Here is a 27,589-nt window from a genome sequence, read left to right as displayed (position 1 = left end):
AGTATGTGTATTTTGGTTTCTGCTGTTATGTGGCCCTATAAATAAGGTCATAAAGGAAGTCATTGGAAATCAGGATGCATTCTCTGAAAAGAATGATGTAATAATATAAAGCGTTCCAGTTGCTGAACAAGCCACTCAGCTTAAATGATTTTATGCGTAAAAATTTGTTTTATAAAATCAGATAAAATAATTTAAATTTCATAATAATTAAAATTAGGAAAATAATATTTCCTAATTTTTAATTTGCCTAAACATATACATATTTAGTATATAAAAACCTTATATAGTATATACTACAATACATAAAAATAATTCCACACACTGTTTTGATTTATGTTTGATCTGAAATTAATATGCTTGTCAAAATAAATACTTAAATATTTAATAAAATGGTTTGCCTTTGGAGAATTTATATAAAACATTATGCATATATGGTAGTCAGGCAAGGGACTAGTGGGTGATAGCCAAATGCTATGTGGGGGCCACTCATTTTCAAAAAGAGCTGTAGACTTCCAGTCAATATGGCGGCATAGGTAAACACAGCTTACCTCCTCACATAACCACATCAAAATTACAACTAAACGACAGAACAACCATTACTCAGAACCATCAGAAACCAAGTTGAATGGAAGTCTGACAAGTATGGAATTAAAGAAACCACAACCATCCAAACTAGTAGGAAGGGCAGAGAAGTGGAGACTAGAGATGTGGAGACGTGGAGACGTGGAGATGTGGAGATGCGGAGATGGAGAATGGGCCGGTCCCACATCCACGTATGATGGATGAAAATTAGGAGGAATATCCTGGGAGCAAAGGATCCCAGCCCCAACCCAGGCTCCCCAGCCCAGGATTCCAGTGCCAGGAAAGTAAGTCCCTATAACGTATAGCTGCAAAAACCAGCAGGGATTGAGTTGGCAGAAGAATTGCTTGATTCCCAAGCAGTTCCTCTTAAAGGGCTCACACACCGATTTATTCAGACTCACTCCTTTGGAGTGTCAGCTCCAGGATGGCAACTTGAAAGGCACTAGTGGCATATGGGGAGGAAAGAAAGTGTCTACATCAGGGCAAGAACTGGGGGACAATGCTCTCCCAGACAGAACTGTAGATAGAGGCCATTGTTCCTTTTCTGAACCCTCCCCCCTACCCAGATCCACAGAGCTGGAAGATGGGTGCCATATCTGAGACTCCATCAACTTGGCTCACACTGATTGTCCTGTCCTAGTGATTCCCTGAGGCTCTGCCCTACCCAACATACGGGCCACCCAAGACAGTGGTTTTTCCACATGAATGGCTTACTTTGGCTCATGTTTCAAACCTTCCTAAATTCTCTCAAACAAGCAACAGCTGGCTCCAGCAAGTCTCCATCCCCCTGTACCTCTTACTAAGTGGCTCTAGGACCAGCACTAGCAGCAGCTGGCATTGGTTCACAGCCTAGCCTTACTTGGGTGCCCCTAACTCAGCACGAGTAGCAGCCATCTGTAGATCACTTTATAGGTTATGCCAAGTGGCCCCAGACAGAGCACAAGCAGTAGATGACATTGACCTGTATCACCTGGGAAACACCAGAAGGCTCTAGAACCCTGCTGAAGTCAGTTCTGTTCTGTGAAGTGGGCTCCTGCAGAGCTTATCCTCCACAGAGAGTGGAGGTTGGTGGTCAAGTGGTCAAAGCCAGTCCTTGTAGTGACTGGCCTGAGTAAATCTCCCTCATTGACCTACCAACAGCAATCAAGGCTCAACTACTAGAGAAAGGTATACTCAGCCCACACAGAGAGTGCATCTCGAGTACCTAGCTTGGGTAATAGGGGAGGCTGTGCCACTGGACCCTACAGGACATGTACTACTTTAAGCCATGATACCAAGATAGGGAGTCTTAGCAGCTCTACCTAATACATAGGAACAAATACCAGGGGTGCTGCCAAAATGAGGAGACAAAGAAACATGGTCCAAATGAAAGAACAGGTCAAAATCCAGAAAAAGAACTAAACAAAATAGAGCTACACAATCTATCAGATGCAGAGTTCAAAATAATTATAAGGTTGGTGGTTATAAGGATGGCTATAAGGATGATCATGGAACATAGTGAGGACCTCAACAGCATAAAAAATACCCAGTCAGAAATGAAACACACACTAATTGAAATAATAATTTACAGAGAATCGACAGTAGAGTGGATGAAGCCAAGAATCAAATCAATGATTTGTAACATAAGGCAGAAAAAAACAACCAATCAGAACAACAAGGAAAAAGAATCCAAAAAAATGAAGACATCATAAGCAGCCTCTTGGACAACTTCAAGCATTTCAACATTAGCATCATAGAGGTACCAGAAAGAAAAAGAAAAAGAGCAAGAAATTGGGAATCTATTTGAAAAAATAATGAAAGAAAACTTCCCTAATTTAGTGAAGGAAATAGACATTCAAGTCCAGGAAGCACAGAGAATCCCAAACAAAACGGATGCAAAGAGGCCCACTCCAAGACACGTAATAAATAAAACATCAAAGGTTAAAGACAAGGAGAGAATCTTAAAAGCAGCAAGACAAAAGCAGTTAGTTACTTACAGGGGAGGTTCCATAAGACTGTCAGCTGATTTCTCAAAAGAAACTTTGCAGGCAAGAAGGTATTGGCCAGAAATATTCAAGATGATGAAAAGCAGGGACCTACAGCCAATACTGCTCTATCCAGCAACAATATCATTTAGAATCAAAGAGCAGATAAAGAGCTTCCCAGACAAGAAAAAAATGAAAGGAGTTCATCATCACCAAACCATTATTATATGAAATGTTAAAGGGACTTATTCAAGAAAAAGATCAAAACTATGGAAAATAAAAATGCCAAAAAATGCATATCTATTAACAACTGAATCTAAAAAACAAACTAAGCAAACAAGAAAACAGAGACAGAATCATGATACAGAGAGTGTTTTGATGGTTGCCAGATGGGAGTGGGGTTGGGAGAATAGGCAAAGAGGTGAAGGAATTAAGAAGTATAAATAGGTAGTTACAGAGAAGCCATAGGGATGTAGAGTAGAGTATAGGAAATGGAGTAGCCAAAGAACTTACATGTATGAACCATGGACATGAACAAAGGTGTGAGGATTGCCTGAGGGAGAAGAGGGTGCTGGGTGGAAGGGGGGAAGGGGGAAAAATCAGGACAACTTTAATAGCATAATCAATAAAATATAATTTGAAAAAATAACAATAATAAAAAATTTCAGTGATAATCAAAACCGACCATTCCTTTTTTTTCAATAAATCATTTTATAAAAAATTCAGTTATATATAAAGTAGAACCATTCATGGTACAAGTGAATAAAGTAAATAAATGTTAAAAGCATCTAGAACTTTGAAGACATTACTAAGAACTGTATAATAATTTAAGAAAAAGAAATCTTTTAAGGATTTTTCCAATCATTATTTGAACATTCTCTACACATTAAAAAACACGATGAGAAAGAGCGAGAATCAAAGAAAAAGAGAAATTAACTGGTTGTATATGTGAGCTGAAAAGTTCCAAAACAGCAGCCTATGGGGCATGAGTGTGAGGTCTCTGGCAGAAACCATAGCACTGAGAGAAAGGTTAATGGTTAAAGGATGAGATTCAAAACTTCGAATTTTTAAAAAAAAGTTTTGGCCTTCTTCCCTCTCCTGCACCCACCCCCTGACTCACTCGCTGCCCAGCACCTGCAGCATGGTGTCCTCCCGCAGAGAAATACAGGAGAGTTTAAGGCCTTCAGGAAGGACATGGCAGTGAACTTCCTGGCAACCTCAAAGGATGCAAAAAGGCAGATGCCATCAAGACGACCACCCTAGCACCTTGATTCGCTTACCTTTTCCTGCAGCCTAATATTATCCCACACCTTGTTGCACACCATACACTCAAAGGCATCGACGAAGTTGTCTTGAGTGATGTCTTGCACTCCCCACTTCCGCTCCCTGAGAGCCGTGACAAGCCGCTGGTTAGAGATCTCCCTCTTCAGCTTCCACTCCGTGTAGGCCTCGTACAGTCTGTCGTCACGGTCCAGCCGTCTGATGTAACCTGCCAGCTCTCTGGGGTGGGAAAACTCCGATACAAGAATAGCACTTCTGTTGCTAGGCAGCCAGTCCGTGATGCTGGGGGATCCATAGTACACAGGGACCACCCCCAGTTTCAGGGGCCTCCACAACTTCTCCGTGATGTAGTCATCGCACACTGCGTTCTCAAAAGCAAGGATGAACTTGTACTGCGCAATGATCCTATAAAAGCCATCGGCCTCCATGGAGGCTGGGTTTTTCAGCTGCTGAGGGAGATCTTTGTTGTGCAAACACTCCCCATAGGAGTCGACCTCAATGTAAGTCATCAGCTCTCGAACGTAGCTGTCCCTGTCTGATGGGGGGTCACAGTCTGACTGCACATACACCAGCGGAGCGAGCCTCTTTCGAAGGTTGTTTTTGGACTGCAGAGGGACCAGGTATCGGTGTGACTTCAGGACTTCTATGCCCTCCAAGTACTGGGTGGTCAGTGGCAAGTGGGAATGCCGGCTGAACGTGGCAGTGTAGTTGAACAAAGTGATGATGGGCTGATGAAAGAGCTTATAATTGTTTTTCGGAGATTCTTCGTGAAAAAGGGCCCAGTCATGATGGGCTTTCCGGGGCAGAGGTAAGCTGTCTATGTTAAAGTCAGTACCTAGGAGAAGAAAAGAAACGTTTAGTGTGCCCCAAAGAATTGTGGTTAAGTTTGAGTCCACCTGGTCAGACTAGAACTCAGAGCTTGAGACTGTAAGTAAAAAGCATGGTACAGTCTCTGCAAAGAGTCCGCAGTCAGTCACGAAGCTTTCGCCCCGGAAACTGCTCCAGGGGAGAACCACCAAGGACAGGGTCTGCGTTCTCATGTAATGAAAAGGGAAATGGGAGCGATGTCCAGCCAGGATCTGAAGGGAGAATTGACCCCATGGCCTCCTGCAAGCGGTTTGTCCTCCTGAGGGTGTTGTCTAGGAACGGACACAAGAAATAGGCCGTTCGTTAAAAAGAGAAGAGAAAGGGAGCCAAAAAGGGAAAAGCAGTCAGCTTGGCAGATTGATTAACTGAAAAAAGGTGAAATCATGCAAAAGTAGCCAGAATAAATATACAGGATAGATTTTTTAATCCGAATGATCGATTTCAACAAAGTGCAGTTAATCAATCTTAGTCAAAGTGGTAGACAAGAGGCTTTTAAAGACGAAGCGCTGATAATAGCACTGCGTTACAGACCACTGCAGGATGGACATGAATTAACAAGCATATCAAGAAATAAAGAAGGCATGAAAGGATTATAATTACGAGTGACTCTAGCGTCCACGGGATTAATTGGGAAGCCCCTGGAACGTGATAACGTGGGGACCGGAGTGATGGATGTGGTGAGCAGTTGTTTCCTGCCTGTGTGGGTGGAGACCCAATCGGGGAGAATGTATTTCCATAACTGAGAAAGAAAAATTAAGACAATATCACAATACAGAATACAGAATTTCTAAAGTGTTCCTGACATGGATGATTTTGTGGCCCCTGCTTTATGCTTTTGAAATGTAAGGGAAGGGTAGAAAAGCCATCTTCCAGGGCTCACTGGGAAGAAAAGCACCAAATAAATGCTTCTAGTGAAATAAAACTTATTATCCAGTAGAGTTCATAAAAATTATTTGACACCAGTGCACACTGTCAAATAAATGTATACTCTGCTTCCAACAGTACATCAGTGAGAAATCAATTACTCAGGAAAGGATTTAAACAGTTAAAGATCAAATAAGATTGTGCTAGAAGACATATACTGAGCATAAAGAAATTGCTGAAGAAAGTACTACTGTCTCGATAACAGGCTTTTTTTCTCAATCATCAAGAATAAAAGATTAATATCTAAAAATGGTTTTTTGTTTACTTGGCGTTTGCTATATTTGACCTTTATCATCAAAAAGACTACTCATCCTCAAAACTGAGATTTAATGGCACATGGGGTTGGATGGTCAGCAAAGGTTAAGAGAGAAACATGAGGACATGAAAAAGAAGAGAATTTTAGGCAATTTATTACATTGAAGTGGTTACTGCTCAAAAAGGTTCTAGGCTGGTCCTGGCCAGTATGGCTCAGTTGGTTGGAGCAACATCTCTCTTTTTTTTTTTTTTTTAAAGATTTTATTTATTTATTTTTAGGGAGGGAAGGAGGGGGGGAGAGAGAGAGAGAGAGAAACAGAGAGAGAGAGAGACATCAATGTGCGGTTGCTGGGGGTTATGGCCTGCAACCCAGGAATGTACCCTGGCTGGGAATCGAACCTGGGACACTTCGGTTTGCAGCCCGCGCTCAATCCACTGAGCTACGCCAGCCAGGGCTGGAGCAACATCTCTTAAACCGACAGGTCATGGGTTCGATTCCTGGTCAGGGCATAGGACTGGGTTGCGAGTTTGGTCCCCAGTCACAACGCATGCAAGATGCAACCGATGTTTCTTTGTCACATTGATGTTTCCCGCTCTGTCTCCCTCCATCCCCTTCTCTCTGAAATCAATGAGCATGTCCTCAGGCAATGACAAAAAAATGCTTAAAAAGATTCTAGGTTGGTCAAGTAGCCAATGATGGGAACTTGGACCCATGAAACCTGAGTTAGAACATGAAGTTTCCACCGACGGCACAAGTCAGAATCAAGGCCATCTGCCTAGGAGAGCAAGAACTACAACCCAGTCCCTGCAGGTCAGAGGTGAGGCTCCAACTGTAAGGTCAGACACTAGAGGGGATGTGATGGACAGGAGGCTGGTTTGAGAATTACCCGGGGAATCTGATACAGACGTCCTGAGTGACTGACTCATACCCCAGTGGCTGTCTGTTACTAACAGTCATGTGGCACCTGGGTGTGCCACAGGAAAGATCCAAGGGGCAGAGCTGGGAAACAGACAAAAAGCCTGCCTCCGATGCTTCAGGTAAGGGAGAGGGCTCAAATATCATCCCCGCTTGTCTGCATCAGTAAAGCACAGGAGAAGCTACAAACGGCTCTGTCTGGACCTTGTCAGGGCCACCCTCTAGATCCACTCGGGCTGTGAGGGTAGTGGGAATCAAACCCGAAACAGCCGCCAGTTATAATGAGCCTCATTCATTACAACTAGGAGATGAAGGCGTACAAGCTCATTATACCTTTAACCAAGCTGCTAACGAAACCTTGATGATGGAAGGACGGGAGAAGAGCGTTGAGTCCCTCCCATTTGCAATCTGTGGTAGCAAAAAAGCCCGCAGAATCTAAGCAAGAAACACTGATTGGTATTCACGTACTAAAGCAACACAGCTTATCTATGTGAGTGTGCGGTTCTCGTACATCCATCTGAATTTTGTTTAATCTGTAGGAGTGGTGCTTTATATCTTTGAGAGTGGGGGAATGCCTCTTTAATAGAGAGGAAAGTTAAAAGGAACTGACTTTCCAGAAACATGTCCCGTATTTGCTATCTGAAAAAAAAACTTCCTAGTTACACAACACACACACACACACACACACACACATATACACATTGAAACAAGCTTTCTGTATTCTTACAAATTAAAATTCTCTGGGGAAGGATTTTTTTAAAGGCATTTTGCCCAGTGAATTCCTCCCCTAAGCTTAGAGTTTCGGGTGGCAAACACTCAAGAATGCTGATATTAGGCCCACAACAGACCGAGAATACTTCGCCGAAGACATCACGGCCTGGGGTATGGGGATGAATATGGAGAAACTCCTAACAGGTACGGGATGTAGCTCAGGAAACAATAGTTAGCTCTCTCTGACTCCAGGGAAGTGCCCACTATAGTAAGGATTGGAACTCGGGTCTTTAAAGAAATGAAAATCAACTAACTTAAGATAAATCCAAAAAAAACGTGACTAACTTGCATCTGATTGTTTTACTAGTCATCTTCACCGGATCTTACCTTTAACAAATTCAGATTCAGACTTTCTTTTCTCCGGGTCATTTGTGTTTATTGACTACTGACAAATTTATTCCTTCCTCTAAATACCAGCTGACAAATAGATCTTAAGCACTAAAGTGCACTGTAAAGGAAACTGCCATGGCATGCAACTGGAGTAAAATTCATGCTGGCGGAGGATGCCAGACTGCTGACTGTGGAGACTGCACCTGAAACGGCAGATGAGCAGAAGAGCGCTAATACCTGATGACACGTGGTTCTGCGCTCCGTCTCTTCTGCGGGATTCTATACTCTTCTTCTGTGATTTCAAGACAGGCCAGTAAAGACAGAGAGCAATGCATGCTACTCACCCCACTGGGCCACTGAGGTCTGAGTCATTTATCTGGAGCCAAGAGCCCCTGGTGGGGACCAGAACTTTCAGACTGACTAGTGGTAAAGGACCTGCTACAACGCTCAGTCTATTGAACAACTTACCCTTGGCACTCCCAAGAACACCCACAAAAATAACACCCAGCGTAAACCCAGTCCCTTGGGAAGGCAGCATGCCTTAACTGGGGGCAAAAAGTGCTCCCACAAAATGGCCTTCAAAGGTAATTTCTGTTTTTAAAAGAATCTCTATGATAAAACTGTGGCCCATAAAATGTGGTGCCACCTAACAACTCCCAGTAGAGGGAACTAAAACTTTGGGGGTGAAAAAACAGTTTAAGGCAAGCGTCTGTCTCCGATGTTATCATGTAGCATTTCCATAGTTCATTGCTATTTTTAAAGCCATTTCACGTGAATTTTCTCAGCTTTCCCTCACAGCGCCATCAGATCATTTATTTTCTCTGAGTCCTGAGGGTTAACTAAAAATGTGAAAGAATGGTGTCGGTCACTGGGAAAGGCTCCTGCTCCCTCGGGCTAAACTCCAGCCAAGGGCACTAGAGGTTCGTGCCACGAGCATGCCCGGGAGGGACCGCCTGCCTCTGACCGGCGCACAGAGACTCTGGCAGGCCACCCCACGCAGAGCACTCTCCTACCTACGTCCAGACCCCTGCTCTTCCCTCCCTGCCCTCCTCTCTCTTCACGAGTCCTTTCATCTCCCCCTTAATCAATCCTATGTCCCATGGGCCTCTCTCAATTATACATGTTATAGTCCTCTATCAATTATGCATGTTCAATTAGGCATATGTCTGTCCTAGCCCTGGGCCTGGAAATTTCTCCAGCCCCCTGACTGAGCCTGTGCTACAGGCCCGTCAATACCTCTGCAGCCCCCTACCACGCAGGGCCTGAGGCGGGGGTACAAATAGAGCCCCACACACCCTGAGCCTAAACATGGAAAAGCTATAAATCAATCTAACGAGCTATAAATCAATTTAACAAGCTGTTAAATGTTTTATCTTTCCACCTTAACATATATGCATCATGATTTTATTTAAAAGTGCAAATGGTTCACATCAAATAGAGATAATATATAATCAAGACTAACGCCATTTTGTGCCACAATTCATAATTGTTGGGGGGACCTGGTATGGGGTGAAAAGGGGAGAAGATAGAGGACTCTCCTTCACTTGCCCACCCACCCTCAGTCCCTCAAACCTCCCCTTCCAATCACTCAGGGCCGCTGCAGGTGAAACACCCATTTTCTTCTCCTCTTGGGATGAGGGTAGGTGTTGAGCTCAGTTCTATACTGAAGCTTCTGTCCTCTGCTGCAGTAGCTCAAATAAAACCCAGCTGTTTTTAACACGTTTCCGTGCAATACTTTTCATTTACTATTCGCATCTTTGCGGTCACCCCTGGACAACCTTTAAACCCATCTGTTCTTGGGAAGATAAACCAGGGATGCACTGGTTCTCTGGAGTGGGCTCCAAGCTGGCCTCTGGGGCAGGGAATTCTGGGGTTCCCATGATAAATTCGGATGTGGAGGGCACAGGCCCTGTGGCCACGAGTGGCCATATGACCATGGCCCATAAACTCCTCGCAGCTGGAGGAAGGCCAAAGTAGACAGACCCCTCTTGGCCAAGTCTGAGGGCTCCATTGTTCTAATTCAAGTTGCCACTCACCCTCCCCAAGCATGGCTGGTGACCAGAATTCACGCTCTCCACTAAATAAGGGCCTGATGTACCTTTCGAGATTCCTTAAACAAAGCGCACCAATTCAGCTGGTTTTTTTGTATGTTATGTTCTGTATTCCCCAAGGCTAAGACCCTGTAAACAGCATTTCTCAGGATCCCTTGCCAACTGTCTTGCAATTAGGCCCCGCCGATGGGAGCACCGCAGGGAGACTGGAAGGTTGGAGGGGAAAAGGAACATCCTCCTAAAGCCTTCTCATGTTGCAGGGAGAGCCGCAGCTCTGGAGACCGTGATCATGTAGTGGAGACCCGGGTCATGTGGACAGTGCTGACAGCCACCGCGGCACAGGCAGTGACCAGGAGGGCTGGCTCATGGGTTGCTGCTCACCTCCACCAGGGGAGCCTTGGAGACCAGCCATCCTGCACTTCGAGTAAAGTGATTTCCCTGAGACGTTTCCTGTTATTCATTTTGCATAACCTTCCACCTCCCCTTTCTGCTCCGACTAGCCCTTCAACCCCTTGGTAATCCATTCCCATGATGAATTTCCACTATTTGAAATACCTAGAATAATTTGTTTTCCTATGAGACTGATAAATACAGAAGCCCATTTCCAAACCTTGGGACTTCCATCTGTTTGCAACTTACTATTCCAAGTTGTGTGACAAGTTTTCTCTTGCTCCTTTGGTCCTTGATTTTTCTAAAAATACTGTTTCAACACAGTTTTCCCCCTTGTTACCATCATCTTAGGTTCCTATCTTCCCCTCAGAAAATGGCCCTTCTGTTTAATTTCTCCTAGTCCATCTGCTGAGAATGTGGAAGCAGAAATAATGCAAGTCTTCCATTTAAGAGGGGAAAATATAAGACTGGAAAATGAGACTCCCTTTAAGAAAGGAGCCATCAAATTACTTGAAACCAATAGCACGTTCCTCATTCAGGTACTATGTTATCAATTCCTTCTCCGAGCTGCTAATTAAAATATACAGAACACGGATGACCCAGGCTGCTACAAAGAACAATGAGGTAGAGGTGAAGGTCTTCAGAAAAACTATATTTGACCTCATTTGAAGTTCTACCACAAATTACAAATCCTCTCCACCGTGTTTCTTGACATTTAATGTAAAAAGAGATAAAGACTTTCTTGTTGCTCAACGATTCACTACAGAGCCTTTTACCCATTGGAAATGAAAACCTCTAAGACCAAAAGATGCTCAAGCTTAGGAAACAACGGGCAAAACACCGTTGTAGGGGGCAGCTGTAGCTCATGAATCACATCCACTGTTAATCACCTCAGCCGGAGCTAAACTCGTAGTGACCTCCCTGAGTTTGTTTTAATTTCCTGTCTTGGATTAAATCATTTGTTTCATAAAGCTCAAAGAACTTTCAGTATTCAAGATAACTATTACAACTGCTACCTCCCTGCTATAAGCGTAACAGTGTATTCAAGTTCTCTGACAGTGTCTAAATCTAAACCAAAAGGAAATTCAATGGCTTCGCCAGAAATAATTAGAGAAAGTGAGGATTAGGTGTTGTGGAGACCAAGAAGAAAGGAGCAGGAGCAACAGTTAGCAGTGCAGCCTAAGGCACTCCCCTCCCCCAAGGGCCGGGGAGCTGATGCCGCCAAGGGCATTGGGGAAGGGCCTTGGGCCTTGCAAAGCCACACGTCAGAGCCCTAGACCACTCTGCTGAACTCTGGCATAAAACTTTCAAGGCCAAGCTCCATAACCCTGGGTTAGGGTTTGTGATCTCTCTCAAGGCATGTGAAGACTTTATTCTTTGTTTTGAAAGGCCCCATTAGGGTGTTTCCCATCTCATGTTCCGATTCTCTCTTGTTGCAGCTAACACACCAGGAACCAGGAGACACGGCCACTAATGCCGAGAAGCACAGCCACTGCCACAAAGCAAGTTTGTACTGGTCCTACTGCCGGGGGGCATGAAGCTGGGAACTCTGGGGCTTTAAACATGAACAAAATAAGCCCCAGAGATCTTATGATTGCAAATGTCAATGTTAAACCATTAGCCGAAGCTCAAAGTGGAATAACACGAACACAATTAGCTGTGGCAGGAGAGAAAAAGGAATCATTGTTTCTGACTGGTCAAAGAGTTTGGAGCTGAATTTCCGATGAGTACATAGAAAAACCAAGTAATTAAAGAAAATAAATATGACCCAATTATTAACTCTGGGGAAACAAGAAAAGTAATCAGTGTACTATCTGTTTCACCTGTGAATGTCATTTGCATAGTTATAATAATGTAGAGTAAATATTGATCTATCAAGTATGGTAAATACAAGTGCAAGGTGGAGATACAGGAGGGTGAGTGTGTGTGGCCAAGGACAGGGTAAGGGAGTAAACGCTCATCTACCAAGATTGAGTCAACAGATAACACCTAACAATGAAAACCCATGAAATACCACCATGTTACCTAGAGATCTGGTGATAGAGACCAGAGAGGTCAATAAAGGGCCTGCAAGTGGTAACCTTGGGGGGTAACTTTGCTATTTAAACTTAGAATATCTATAGTTCTCATAAAAATAAAAATAAAGTAAGCAAAAGGTCATATGGGAATAGCGTCCCCATGCATCAGAAATCCAGGTCCCTCCCTTCTGTTAGCTGTCTCTTATATGTTCTGCATTTAAAAAAAAATGGATGGAAGGAAGAAGGGAAGAAAGGAAGGAAACCCTATTTAATTAAACCTAGGAAAAATAAACTATAAGATGCCCCATTATTTTTCATGTCACTAAGAAAAGTATTTCCAACTGAAGTATGATATAATGCTTTCTTATACTTAGAATTCCTACTTACACTTATTGAAAGAACTTTTTTAGATTTGCCTATAGATTTTTATTATTTGTCACTCCCCTGAATGCTTAGAAAAGTATGTTAAATTGTTAAAGTTTCTAAAGTGTCTTCACATTCAGAGTCCAACGGTTCTGAATCACTTTCGAATCTTTGATGTCAGTGGTTTTAATACAATATTTAGCTCTGTGCCCTTAAGACTGTTAGCCACACGGCCTTGCTTAGAAGACTGCTCCGCTCTCATCTCCGAGATTTCCCTCCGAACCTCTCACACCCGTCTCCCAGCTTCGATGCCCGTGCTCTCCTGGCACTGCCAGGAGTCAAAGAGAGCTTCCGGACATCAACTGGACTCATATCCTTCCCTCAGGTGGCCCTTAAATGGTTTGCTGGCGGCCACGTCAAAGGGCTGCAGTGCCCCACCGTGCCAGATGGAAGGACCGCCACGGCCCGCTGCTGCTGCCGGGCTGGCGGTGACTGAGCGAGGCTATCAACCGCACCACACGTGCCGACGTCAGAGCTGTTAACATTGGAAAAAGAAAAATGCTTTTCAGAATTGAAGAAGTGTTTTCACAGCAATGAAAACACAGGACACACGCTGTTGCGAACCTGGCCTTCTCCATGAAGGGACATGTCGGTGGAGGGAGATGTCCACATCATCAACCTGCACGGCCCCGCCCTCTTCTTTCTAATGATCACGTGGTTATTCCATCCAGTGCACCCGGTCACGTCAACATCCTCCCAGTTTTTCCACTTTGTGGGACAAATCTACACTCTGAAAAGTGGCTCAGGAAAGACCCTTGTATCCGGAGGCACTCAATACAGCTGGCATCTTCGGTAACAAGCAGAACTTCAGCGTGTACTACCCAGGGGCCTGTCTCAGACTCTTGGCTGGAGGGATGCTTCACAGACGCTAATCCTGAGTACAGCAGTCCATCTCCAAGTTAATTATATCCTCTGAATGATCAATACACCAAATGAGTGCTATTTGCAAAGCGAGTCTACCCACCAGGTAGATACAGAACTGCCAAATCATTCATTATATCCCAATTAGCCTCTGGGCCACATTTGGCCTTAGTTGGGAGCTATGACCTTGGAAAATAAACTCTTGTTCTCAAAAACCTCCAGTGTCCTACTCCATGGAATCATCTTAGAATCTCTCTACCCAAGAGAGAAACGATGAAGAATAAAGCACTGCCCCCCAAAGCTAACCATGTCTAGGATACTCCAGACTGACTTCCTAATGCACATGTGTCTCATCACAGAAGTAACAAAACAACAGCAAATTTGGCCAAGGGTTGTAGGTCCACATTAAGAATCCTTAGTAGTACAATGTATAAGTTGTATGTTATAGGCCCAAGCGTGATATTATAAAAAAAATACGATCCATCCACCTCTCCTCTGGCAGTCAAAAAGAGTGAGACAGTAACAGGTAAAGCAAAGGACATAAACAATTTTTTATCCGTTTTTATTTTGCTTAATTTTTATCAAATGTCTAGGATGATGCATACTCAATACAAAAACTTCTATTGCACTAAAAAACATAAGAGGGAGAAGAAGCCAGAGGACAGAAGGAACAGGAGGAGAAACATCGTCCATATTCCCAAAGAAGCAATGTGAACATCAGGAGTATGTCAGTGCGTCAGTGTGGGAGAGTGTATGTGTGTGAGGGTCAAATGACAGCACGGGACAACTCTTCAGCACACTCACTGCTGACATCCTTAAAAAAGGCATTTATAGTGATATTAGTTTATGCTATATTGTTCATACTCAAAGACAGATGACACTTGTCCCAAAACACCTCATCAAGCAGAGACAATGGGTCAAAGCAAGAACAGAATGAGCCCCAAGACTGGAAATGAAAATGCCTCACACACTCTGACAAGGGAGGCCTACTGGGCAAGGCAGACAGCTTGAGGTTCACTGTATTCCTGCCCTCCAAAGCTGCAGCCCGTGCAAGCAGACAGCCCGCAAGGGAGCAGGCGCACAGGGGCAAAAGCACAAGAAGAGAGTGAGAAAACGAGGGTGCTCAGAGAGAGATACCATCGCACAAAGTCTGGGAGCTGCTGGGTGTGGTCAGGTAGGTGAGTCACAGAGCTTTCAGCCATCTCAGCCCTCGGAGGACCGTGTGGAGAAACGGCCGAGTCAGAGGACGTCTGCAGTGACCTGCTGAACTGCTGAGCAAAACAGGTCTGCCCACCCAGACTTCTGGCTGAGTCAGTAAATAAGTGCCTGGACTGCTCAGCCACTTCGGGTCTGGTGTTCACACCTGCAGCCCTAACGCATCTGAAGGATGACGGCATTGGTCTGGGGCCTAATGTCTGGGGAGTCTGCAGGTGGCTGCATTGCAAAGCTGGGCTGTAGGTGAGGCCTTTCCTGCTCTTTTTCCAAGCTGGGCTAAATTGCTATTGACTCTGAATCTTTAGAAGGTGAATGCTTTTGCAGGAAGAGCTTTCCAGGTTGCCCGACTCCTCATTTTGGTTGTTTCCTATTCAGTGATCTTGTGACTCTTGGTAGTGACCTAACTACAGCATTTATCACACTCAACTGCAATTATGTGTGGACCCCCGTGGACCCGCCTGGCCCCCCCTCCAGGGCCCATGGTTTGTTCATCTTTGCCTGTAGAACCAGACCTAGAGCCTGGAACATAGGAGGTACTCAAAGATATTTGGAGAATAAATAAATGCATTTTTAGCTTTTATTGTGCAGAAGTCAGGCCTTAGTTTATTTTGACAGTAAGAGGTAGATGACAAGAAGTGAAAGCAGAAATTGGGTGCCAACACCAAGTACCTGTCAAGGGGACAGAGCTCAAAGGTGGAATCACTGGGCATTCTAAAAACATCTTAAAATTGAGACAAAGTATTGAAGGCCCTTTATACAACTGTCATCTGCAAATTACAACAGTCCCATCAAAGCGAACAGGGATTTCAGGTCGAATCGCTAAATGTTCATTTCAGGACGCGAGTCTCCACCCACTGAGGCTAATAGGTTTCTGTGGACATAACAGGATGTGTGAAGTCAGGAAGCAATAGGTGAAGTGCATTGCTGAGAACATCACTACCTCATCTTACACACTTTCTCCATCCTCATTTACTCTAGCAAGTAATTTTATTTTAAGTACTTACGATAACACTTCATGGTAGACTAGTAGGTCATACTACAACCTCACAACAAATAATGAAGTCTTAGCAACACTATGGCACTTATTGTTCCAGTTAATTAATTATTTGCTAAAAAAATTTCTTTGACAGAGTCAACGATTTGAGAAGGAATTAGTGACTCATAAAACTTAAAAATAGATTATTAAAAAAATGCTAAAGAATTGGACTCTTAACCTGAGCTTTGGTATGGAAGATTTTTAGGTGTAGGTGATTTCTTAACTATTCCATGCTGACCTCATTTTCATTAGTGTTTCTTAGCAGTCAGGAAAAAGAAAATTAAAATTATGCTAATCCTGAGCTCATGTGAAGTCCAAAAAATTATAACTAGGAAACAAATCAATAAGCCAAGCATCTTAAAGTTTTCTGAGAAGTTTGATACAAATCAAGTGTATAAGTAAGCAATAAAAAAGATTTACTAAAAGCAGAGAAAATTATGAACTTGCTGTCTGAGCTTGCAAAATTTAATTATCCATTTTTATTCTGTTTTAAATTTTTCACATGTTAATAAGAATTCAAAACTTGAAGGAAAGTCAGTACATTCTCTTCAAGGCCAATTTGGCAGTGATGTACCAAAAGTTTTATTTAATTTCTCCACTGACACAGTGACGCCACTCTCAGATATCTAGAGAAATAATAGCACATGTAAGCAGAAACATATAAGCATATTCACAACAAAAAAACAGCAATAGCCTAAATAATCATTGGCAGGAATGTCTAAACAAATGTAGGTACCTTCCTACCACTGAATCACCATAGCTTTAAAAATAATGAAGTAAATTTATATAGTCTAATCTGAAAAATCTTCAAATTACACGTTTAAATGAAAAAATTGTATTTCTATAGTATGTCAGTTTAAGAAAAAAAAACAGGCAAAACTGTAGGCTGAATTCAATTGTACATAAAACTTCTGAGAAAATAGGCATTAATCTGCCTGGAACAAGGATTGAGAAAGAAAAGATGAAATTTCATTACTTTTGCTTGTTAGACTTCTTTATTGTTTAAATTTTGCCTTAATAATATATTCATACATCATCTACATAATTTTTGAAAATCAAAAAAATTAAAGGAGAAAAGAAACACTTCTCTGAAGAAAAGCATCAAAAACTCTCACAGACTGTATAGTATGTGAAGGCTCACAGACAGGCTCCAAAATGACCGTATCATCCCCGGTGCTGCTTAGGAGACACTACCTTTGGGATGCCGCATGCTTACAATAGCGCATTTCAGAATTTATGTGGAAAATCGTATGGCACCGTTCACTTCCGGGGACTTCATATGGCCCAAAAGAAACCTGACAGGTTATAGATTGCATGAACCACCACAGGTAAATGTGTTGTGCTAACAGCCAGTTAATGAATAATTTCAGATAAATATGAGAGATTAGCACGCATCCTCAGAGAAGCTGTGTTAGAACACTGACTTCTAACTCGGTTGAAAAACTTGGTTGGATTTTTAAAAATTAAACACATCACAATAATCAAGCTGGAGCCCATCAAACCAAACACCCGAAAGAATAATAATGACTAATCTAATGTGTTAATCAAAGCGCTTTCAAATATGTCCTTCACGATCCTGATTACATTTCAAAGTATTAAACGTTGGCAATGTCAGAGCTCCTAAAATAGTATTCTGGAAAACAGAAAAGTAGTAAAACATAATATATCCTTAATAAAATAGGAAACCGAACCATACAAAACGTTTTTGACAACCTCAGCTGAAATCAGGAAAGCGATACCTTGCGAGCCCAGCTGGAGAGCGCACCCAGAGGACCAGAGGACCCGAGGACCCGAGGACCCAAGGACCCAGGGACCCAGGGACCCAGGGACCCAGAAGCAGGTCCCTGCTGCTGAGAGCCTCCAGGTGAAGACACATCAATGCCCTTTTTCTTGCCTGTCCTCTATAGTTGAGAAGCTCACACTCCTCACGCCCTAATGTTCCTTATGACACCTGTAGGGGGGCTAGGGTGACTAAAGCATCCCAATTTGCCTGAGACTTGTCCAGTGTTACCACCGACCAGTGACAAAACCCTGTATCCCAGGAACTCCCTGAGTCCTGGGCACCTCAGGACAGCTGGTCCCTTCCCAGACCACACTCTCATCAAATCCAAACATGACCCAACCCTCAACAGCCTCAGCGCAGGCAGAAGAGGCGTGAATTATGTTCCATCTAGTCTTCTTCCTGGTCATGTCAGTTTACAGCGTGAGCTAAAAAATCCGAGTTTCATCTCTTGTTCAGAGAATAAAGGAAACTCAAAAACATACTGTGCAACAAAAGCCAGACCCCCCCCAAAAAAGAGTACACAGCACACAATTCAATTTATATGAAGTCTCTAAACTAGCAAGACTAGCCTATTGAGAAAGAAATCAGATGCGTGGTTTCCTGGGGTGTGGCTGGAGGGTGGGGGTGACTCAGTGTGGGGTGGGGAGGTGGGGAAGGCTGACCGACCTACAGAGGGCCACAGGGTCCTTCTGCTCCAGCAAAAATGCTCTATATCTTCACTGGTAAGTTGTCACCAACTACTGACTGCAAATGTGTGCATCTGTTACACATGAACCTCACCTTTCAAGAGTTTTTTTTTAGAGAAATTTTAAAAAGTGAGGTCTTCCATCACCCTAAAGATTCAGTATAGGCTGGGACACTATCTTTTCCGGATGCTATTGAAGCATCCCTGAAAGTTAGGGAGGCTTGGGCAGATCGGACAGCACTGGTCACTTCCAACTCTACCTACCACTAAACGGGACTCCAGGGGCGCAGCACGCCACCTCAACCCCCTAAGTACCATCAACTCAAGAATCACTCACCACTTGTGTAGTCCGTCATCACAGGAAATTGTACAGAGTCCTTCTCCGGAAATGAAGGAAGAAAAGCCTAGCTAATGTTCTCCCATTGTACACTATTTTGTTGTTATAACTATGAATTCCTCAAAAGGCTAGAAGATCAGAGGCACAACACAAAGGAAGGTGGTGGGGATTTCAGTGCCGATAAATAATGCAATAGAGCAGCCCGACATAAACAGCTTCTAGTACAGAGATAACATGAGCTGCGGACCCTAATCTAATAAAAACGCGTACAGTGGCTTTGGTTCAGGAGGTGGTCTCCGTTCTGACCTTGGTGCCTTATTCACTCACTTCAAGGAAAGTAACATCTGAGAGCTGCCTAGACTCTAGGGAGCAGAGGCACGGGCTCCCAAGATGGAAGTGCCTGGAAGGGGACCCGAGAACGCAAACAGATGACCTTCGATGCACCAGTAGGTGATCCTTCCGCAGAGAAATAGTCCTTGAGTATTTGATTTTGACCTGTTTTCTTGCCCTGATCCAAGGAAACCATCCCTTTGCAGTTCCATGCTTCTTCTGTGATTCTGACACTGCTCAGGACTGGTACGCCCTGTAAAGAGTCCGTACCTGAGGCTGGAATGGAGGGAATCTGTTTCATTGCTAAACAGCCCTGAGATAGGGGCGCGCAGTACCCAGTACCCACAGGAGGGAGGCGCCACCTGCTGGTGGTGACTGGGGGAGGAGAACGCAGTCCAATCTTTGAAAGGCCTGTAGGGAAGCATCCATGAACTTGCACTGGAAATTTCTCAAGTGAAAAGCCAGTCTCCCGCTTGATGCAGACCTGGCGAGGTCTAGGACTCACGAGCCTCTGGGTGTGTGTACACCTGCACATCTCCGTGTGCCAAGGGTGTGCTGCTTCCTGTCGGCCAGGGAAGGGGCGCCTTGCACTGCACCAGTAGAGCCAAACATCGTCGTAGAATTGCTTCCCAGTTGGGAAATAGAAAGTTATGGGGTTGACTCTCCCAGCTGATGGTATGTAATGAAGTCTAGCACACAGCTGAGATCCGGGCCCAGTGAAACATCAGAGCCAGCTCCATCCTTTGCAACCCAAGAGCTGAGCTGGCATGCAGGGTCCCCCGCGCGGCACTGTCCACCCACCCCAGATCCTTCCGGCAAGCCGCCTGTCACTGACGACAGCCTGACAGCCATTTCCCATCGGTTTCCTACCTACTTGTCAAGTCCCCGGTGTCTAATAATGAGCAGGGGATAGCTGTTGGGCGTTATGGTCCAGGTCATTCAGATGCCAAGCCCTGAAAATAAATCCTCCCCCAGTAACTTGGAGCTAGTGCTCAGGAAAAATAATGGCACCTCAGAGATCTTAGGGCTTGCATGAAAGGAATTAGAGGATTAGAACTGGTGAATGACGTTATGAGAAAAACAGCACGTCCCCTGATCCAAGGTACATAAGAAAATTAAGACACGACACTGCCGAATCAGGATGGAGGGAGCAGGACAGGGAAATGCTGGAGTGGCTTTAATCTCCAGCACGGCTGGCACGTGGCCACGGTGAGCCGGAGAGCAGTATTTTTGTTTTCTGTTGATCTGTTCACTAGCAGATACACCGAAGAGGATGTGCTGGCTTCAACCTTGCTGCGCGGCTCTACCTCAAAACGAAAAACTTCGCAGTACCATGAGTTAATTCGAAAAATCTCCGTTTGGGATTTGAAACAATAGGCCAAACAGAGAGGGAGGAACCCAGAACACCCTTGCAGGACCCGCTGTAAACAAAGCGCATGAGAGCACCCCTGGGCCCCGGCCAGAGCTCGGGAACTCCAACACCCCGCGCTGTGCTGGCCAAGGCGCTGGGCGTCTGCAGCTCAGAGCAGGCCCGGGAGGGAAGTCCATTTGCCGCACGCACTGGAAGAGTCACGTCTGCGCACGCGCATCACGCGGGCAACACAAACCATTCAACAGAGTCGACACATCAGCAGTGCTTTGTACTTAAAACTCATTACCGTCTTTGGTCCAAAAACCTGGGAGAGTAAAACCCTCAACAGGAGGGAAGCTCACAGCCTTTGAAATCATTACCAAAATACTTTTTCAAATAAAGCCTCAAAATGTTTTCAGAGGCATTACATACAGGGCCAAGGACAACAGGAGTTAAGCCCTGGGAATACATTGTAAGCCTGGGCAAAAGGCTAAAAAGGCCTCGATAACTGACCTTGGGCAGTAACTGCACAACTGGAACCGCGGTTGGATGGGCCCAGTCAGTTCGCTCCTCAAGGACAGAGCCCAGAGCAGACAGACTCTGAAAACACGGGGACTGCCATTCATTCCCAGGCTCCAGCCTCGCGGCAGAGCACAGCACAGGGAGCAGCTTCAGCCCGGCCACTACCTTTGCTCCGGCCTCAGTGGGTCCACTAGCCTGAAGGCCATCGAGCTGACCTGCTCAAGAAAGAACCTTCTCTCGTATCACCCATCACATCTCCTGGGAGACACCGGGCGCCACGGCCTGGAGCGAGGGGTCCGTGCTCAGGGGACAGAAAAGCACAGAACCAACAACGGTTCACCTCCCCGGGATGTAAGACCATGGCCGTCCGGTCTATTCTATTTATTCGTTTGTTTACTCATTGATATATGAGGGGGCACCCAAAAAACAAAATTTAGTTATAAACAATATCTATTCTTACATGTTTAAACTTTAGTCACCTTCAAAGTACTTTCCATTTGAAGCAATACACCTATTAAGACTTTTTTCCACTGCTCAAAACAGTTTTTGAACTCGTCGATTTTTTGACACCTTTTAGTGCTTCCGCTTTCCCCACCCCATTCTCTCCCACACTGGCAAAACACTTCCCTATGAGGACCTTTTTCATCAGGGGAGACACAAAGCATCTCTCAGGGTAAGATCGGGTGAATAGCGAGGGTGGGGCACTGGGGTCACGCGGTTTTTGATCAAAGACTACTGAACACTCAGAGCAGTGTGGGCAGCTGTGCTTGTAAATGATCCATCATGAAATGGACAAACGCATTGAAAGGGTCTTCAAAAAAAATTCACTGAAGCTGAACCCAGCCTCTCGCAATGACTCCAGCTGGTGCACTGACACAGATGGGTTCCTAGAGCACTCACCTAGTGGGGCTAGTTCTCTAGAAGATAATTCTGGGTTTTGGGGGGGCGTCACCCAATAAATTTCTTGTTATTTATTTTAGAGAGAGAGGAAGAAAGAGAAAAACATTGACTCGTTGTTCCATTTATTGACGCATTCACTGGTTGATTCTTGTATATGCTCTGACCAGGGATCAAACCTGCAACATTGGCATTTGGGGACAATGCTCTAACCTATGAGCTACCCGGCCAGGACTCATTTATATATTTTTAAGTGCTGGTACTCATATATTGGAAAACAATCAAATTGTGTCTCTCCTCCTCCATCTCTATCCTTCTCTGGCCAACTCTGGCAAATGTACTAAGTGTGTCAAACAAGTCAGAGAGAATTTGAGTGAACAGTGTCACAGTGATACCGTGCAAAGGCACTGGCACCTCTGCCGGAAGAGCCCATCAGAACAAAGCAGGTTCCATGCAGTGATCACCCAGGCAGAGTGCACCCTCTAAAATGAGCTAAACAGAATAACCTGACCTATTTGCAGGCATCGTTCCTTCAAAGGGCAAAAGCTCTATAGTTATTACGCTAAAACAAATCTCCCTTAATTTAGCTGTATACTGACTTTTTTTGTTCCCAAATGATGCATCAAGTTATTTCCTTCTCTATCTGTTTTTTACTCCCCAAAAGTTGACTTGGACGCTGACAAAGATTCTTTCCTTGACCAAACTCTCGTCGGGCTTCTCTGAAACTCTTTTTGAAACTAGGCCCTGGCCCCTGATTTTCCATGTTTGTTTCACGTTGTCCAGTGTTAGAAAAAACCCTGAGTCAGTTTAGCCAGAACCCTTCATCCTCCGTACCTATGACCCTTATGATCTGCTTGGGCTCCTCATCGTCCACTCCACCCCCCAGGTGAGGCCGGAGCACCTTGGCCTGCCTTCAGCAAGAGCCCTTTTAGGTAGGTTTAGCCAGAGTCGCCCCCCCACGGCCTCTGGTGTTTCCTGTTAGTGACTCCCCATCCCCACCCCCACTCTGTTCCTCTGCTCTGAAGTCCCGCTGGCCCGGCTGTCCCTCCGTCTCTCCCGGCTCGGCAAGGCCCCACCACCACCATCTCTGTATCTATCTCAGCAGGCTCCCCTCGAGTGGAGTCTCCCTTACTGTCCGTAGCAAGTGTCAGGAACAATCTTGGATTTTTCAGGAATACTCAACCTCCCAGACCGGCTAAGTAAAGCTCAGAGCTCAGTGCCTGGCTCGCTGTGGTGAGTAAGCCCCCTAACCTCCTGGTCAAACACAAGCTCATCTCCCCCCGCCGCCCCTGTCTTCTTTGAACCCCACTAAAGAAAACACGCATTTAAAAAAATGAAGCCTACAAGGTCATTTTTAAAAAATGATGAAACCGATAAGGACAAAGAACTGCAAAAAGGCTGAGTCACATGAGGGATGCAAAGGCCTTTCTGGAAGACGTGGAGCTGGCGGACTCAGTGCAGGAAGGTGCTCTGGCCGAGGGAGGCGGCGCTGACTGAGCCCAGGGGGCTTGCAACACAGGACTAGGAAGTGACAGGGGCTGCGGAAGGCAGGCCTGAGGGATGAAAACATCAGGGTTGATGAAAAACCTAATTACGAAGCAGTGAAACCCCAGGTCCCCCTCCTCTTACATGTAGCCTGTGGCAGATGCATGCCCAGCCAGAACACTGGAGGTGTGTTCTCTCAGTACTTTCAAATGAGTGCCCACCCTTGGTTGCACTGAGGGCAGGGTGGCTGTCAGAGCTGGAAACAGGAGAATTAGAGGGAGGCAGGGAGAATAGATGCCCAGGACCTACCCCCACCAGCTCCCAGAACACTGACCCCTCAAACACTTCCCTGCAGAAACTGAGCAGCTCCTGAAAACTGACCCCCACTTACTGTCCTCACATTTAGTGATCCCCCCAAAGGGGACAAGTAGGTTCCATCAGCCTCCCTCAAAACCATCACGTCTTACAAGCATCTTCCAAAGTTTCCAATCAGCTCTTTCATGCTTGGTTCCAAAATAAAAGCAATCAAAAGGTCTTCAGACAATGTATGAGAAACCTCTAACATAACTTAGATTTAAATAAAAGTGAAACCTAAAAAAGGGAAATACAGGAAATAATCTTAAAGCATTATTATTTATTTAACCAAAGAGATGTTACATTATTCCAAGCACAAAACAGTAAAAGAGAAAATATTTTAAATGTACAAAATTAACCTAAGAGATCCAACATCCACTTAACAATTTTAAAATAGAGATCAGAAAAGATGACATGATTAATCAATAGTACGAGACACGTTTTCAGAGCTCAGCGACCAGCCTCCAAACTGAACAGCTCGTCCCACTGAAGAGAAAGGCGCCCATCGAGCCACGTCCTGAATCACGAGTGTGCAGGCGTTGATGTGAACAAGACTGACTCCATCTTTTGCCGCTGATTCCTTTTTGATAAAGTTTTTCAAATGTTGTGAACTCGGACTAACTCTAACTATTCTTAACCAGCATACACAAGCCTTACAGTTAATGATCATCCGTGTTCCGTAAGCTTACACAGTGTAATCCTAAAGATTCTTGCCAGAAACAGCCAGAATGGCACGACAACTAAGATGAACATCATCAGGGTGTTAGCATCAATTCTAAGCGATCTCCCGCATGAGACCACCAGGATGTATGGTTCCTGGCACATACCACATGCTCTGCCCCTTTGTCTTGTCAATCACTAGTGCCTTAGCTACACTATATAAAATCTATTGTAACAACTGTTTGGTAGCGAAGTTTATCTCTACAGCCTAGACCTCTGAATCATCTTCAGCTCTGACCCTGTCCCCGTAAGTCACTTGCTCTACAATAAATTCTATTTTATTCTATGGAGTTGCCTGCTTTGTTTTTCTGTCTCAAGATACCTCCCTTCCGGTGGCCACTATATCTTTGTTCTACCATCAGACAATGAAATTTTAGAACACTGGTTATCTGTAAAGAAACAGGAAGCAAAATACTACCAGATACAAAGAGTGATCACCTGATCTAAAGATGAACTGAATTCCAGATGCCCGTACTCTGGAGCTAGTATTGATGGTATCTCTCCTTCAAAGACATAAAGACCTGGAGTCACTAAGCAAAACCTGCAAGCCGATGTCCCATCATTAAGTTGGCCTGTGGGACTGACTGCTCATCAAGTTCACTTACAGAGGAAAAGGAATCGGACTGACATCAGAACTCTAGAAGACAAGGGAGCAAACCCTTCAAAATTCTGTAGGAGGATGTCGCCCAGCCTAAATCCCAAACTTCCTTCTGTTCTTCTTAGGAAACAGTTAGAAAATGGGCTGCAGCCACTCAAGGGAGTAAATCAAGAAAGTAGAAATCAGACCTAAGAGATGGGAAATCTATCATAAAGCAGGGGGGGAAAAAAAACCTCTTAGGATGCATGAAATTGCAGGGTAGGACTGTTCATCGAGGTTAGAGAACAAGTCCAGTTTAAAGCTGGAGATGGGGCTGCAGGAAAATGCTCCCTGAGAAGAAATAATACGGGTAGATTATCTGACCACTCATTTAAATTTTGTATTTATGAACCTGAAAGTTATTTATATACATAAAAATGCTCCACACATGCACAGGCATTTGATATATCTGATGGAACACTGTTTAAATAAATTCATGAAAAGTAAGTAAAACTAAGTGGACTTTCAAGCACAAGTATGAGCTCTAGGTAAATAAAATATCAAGAAAGGAAACGTAACTTGCTCTCTGTCGAGCAAGATTTCAGTCATGAAATTGCTTTGAATGACTAGGAGGGGGAAGAGGAATGCGGAGACAAACACAGACAAGAAAAGACAGATAGCCGTTGAAGCTGGGGGGAAAGTGCTGTAAAGAAAGTTTAAAATTATAAGTCATATAGCCAAATAAAATTTGACTATATTAGGTATATTTGGGGGAGGTATAAATATGTATGTCTGGGGAAATTCATTAAAATTAAACCACACAGCCCTCGCAGGTGTGGCTTAGTTGGCTGGAGCACTGTCCCGTAAACCGAAGGATCGCCCATTCAATTCCCAGTCAGGGCACAGGCTTGAGTCACAGGTTCGGTCCCCAGTTGGGGCACATACGGGAGGCAACCAATTGATGTTTCTCTCTCACATCAGTGTTTCTCTCCCTCTCTTCCTCCCTCCCTTCCCCTCTCTCTAAACTCAACAAGCATGTCCTTGGGTGAGGATAAAAAATAAACAAATAAATAAATACAAAATAACCACTTGTCTCAAGAAATATAACTATACACATATTTAGAAATATGAACAAAAATTCCATAAGAAGCTACAGGAAAGATAGGACAGAGGGGAAGAGAACTTCTTTTTTAATCAAAAAATCTTTTAATACTATATTATTTTTAAGTTAAATTTATTACTTTGATAAAAATTAACAATCTTCAACTCTTTAAGATATTTTTGTCATAGTGGTGTATAATTTAAAAATCTTTTCCCCTTTATTTGTTTAACGTAATAAAAAGAATTAAGAGGTGATATTTGAACCTGAATAAAAAGTGTAACTGGAAACGGTAAGAATTCCACAGCCAGTTCCAGGAGGTTTGATTGGCCGCACATACTGCCCTCTAGTGTCACTTTATGGAAAAGCATCCTAACTTTTATAAGCTAGAAATTTACTTAAATCTTCAAACATCACATTTCTTTCTTCATCTTGGCTCTTCTATCCTCTCCAGCTTCCGTCTCTTATTTCTATGACCCAGAATTCAGGGTTGATCTATTTGTTTTTACTATGGTTTCATTATGCATTCAATAGGTTTTGATGGGAGCACCTTGGAACTTGGTGATGATTCCAGTGCTCTGAGTCCTAAACAATTGTTTATCCTCCGGGCAAAGGACCCATCTGGTTGCCATGTCCTCCATGCATTGAGGGCAGATATGCCCACAGAATCCAATACGGTGCTGAACAGAAGATCGACAGGTAGACAGATGCTCAAAACCACCGTGAGTCTGCAAGCGCCCGATTTCAGAACTCATTCTGGCATTTGTGGGCCATCTAAAGCACTCCCCTGAGTGATGATGTGTCACATGGGAAAGTGATAACTGTTGTCATGACTAACTGCTTAAATCAAATATTCACCAAATATGGACAAGGCAACACAGGTGATGTGATGTAAATCACTGTTGCAGGAGAAAATGAAACAATTAAATGGCTAATGGCTTAAAGAGATTAAATAATTAAAAGTCCACCCTGATGCTTTCTTTCTCCCCTTCTGACAGGGAAAAAAACCCCAAATACCTGACATCTACTTTTCAACACACTCTTTTCTTTGCAATGAGAAGAATGTATTTTTTTCCTAAGCATTATTTACTATTTGATAAAATCACACATTTCTCCCTGCCAAAACTTTTGTAATGTTCAGCTCCAAGATGTTTTTCCTCTGCTGTTAGGTAACAGGGAGAGTGCCCTGTGCTTTCCCTGACATCACCGGTTTCCATTTCTCCTGGACCCGGAGGTCCAGTGCCCCCCGACCCCCGTCTCACACTGGAGACCTGGTACCCCCATCCCATCTCACACTGGAGACCCGGTGCCACCACCCCACCCTGGCTTTGCTAATCACAAAGAGATGGCCCATGGACTAGGGGGTTCGAGTCAAGCTGGAGCCAATACATAAAACAGCGTGGATTGTGTTCTACTGAGGGTTTCTCCTCTCTCAAAGGGTTGCACAAGAATTTTCCTTCTCTGGTCAGAATTCCTTAACTAAGTTTAAGTTCATTCTGACTTTGGTTCGGGATCTGTTAGCAGACACCCTGGTTCCTACGTTAGCATTCCCTTGATTAACACCA

At 44.2% G+C, this 27,589-nt stretch overlaps 1 protein-coding gene across 2 annotated transcripts in view; it reads right to left on the bottom strand.

The window, feature by feature from the left end:
* Positions 1-27,589, bottom strand: part of FUT10 (fucosyltransferase 10) — a 63,327-nt gene that overhangs the window by 7,504 nt on the left and 28,234 nt on the right. For both annotated transcript variants that reach the window (XM_028526558.2, XM_036011623.1), the window contains exon 4: positions 3,827-4,662. In XM_028526558.2, coding sequence (XP_028382359.1) covers positions 3,827-4,662 — 836 coding nt within the window. The remainder of the gene's footprint in view (positions 1-3,826; positions 4,663-27,589) is intronic.

Source organism: Phyllostomus discolor, chromosome 11 (assembly GCF_004126475.2).
Source record: "Phyllostomus discolor isolate MPI-MPIP mPhyDis1 chromosome 11, mPhyDis1.pri.v3, whole genome shotgun sequence".
Lineage (NCBI taxonomy): Eukaryota > Metazoa > Chordata > Mammalia > Chiroptera > Phyllostomidae > Phyllostomus > Phyllostomus discolor.
This window is presented reverse-complemented; position numbering and strand designations above follow the sequence as displayed.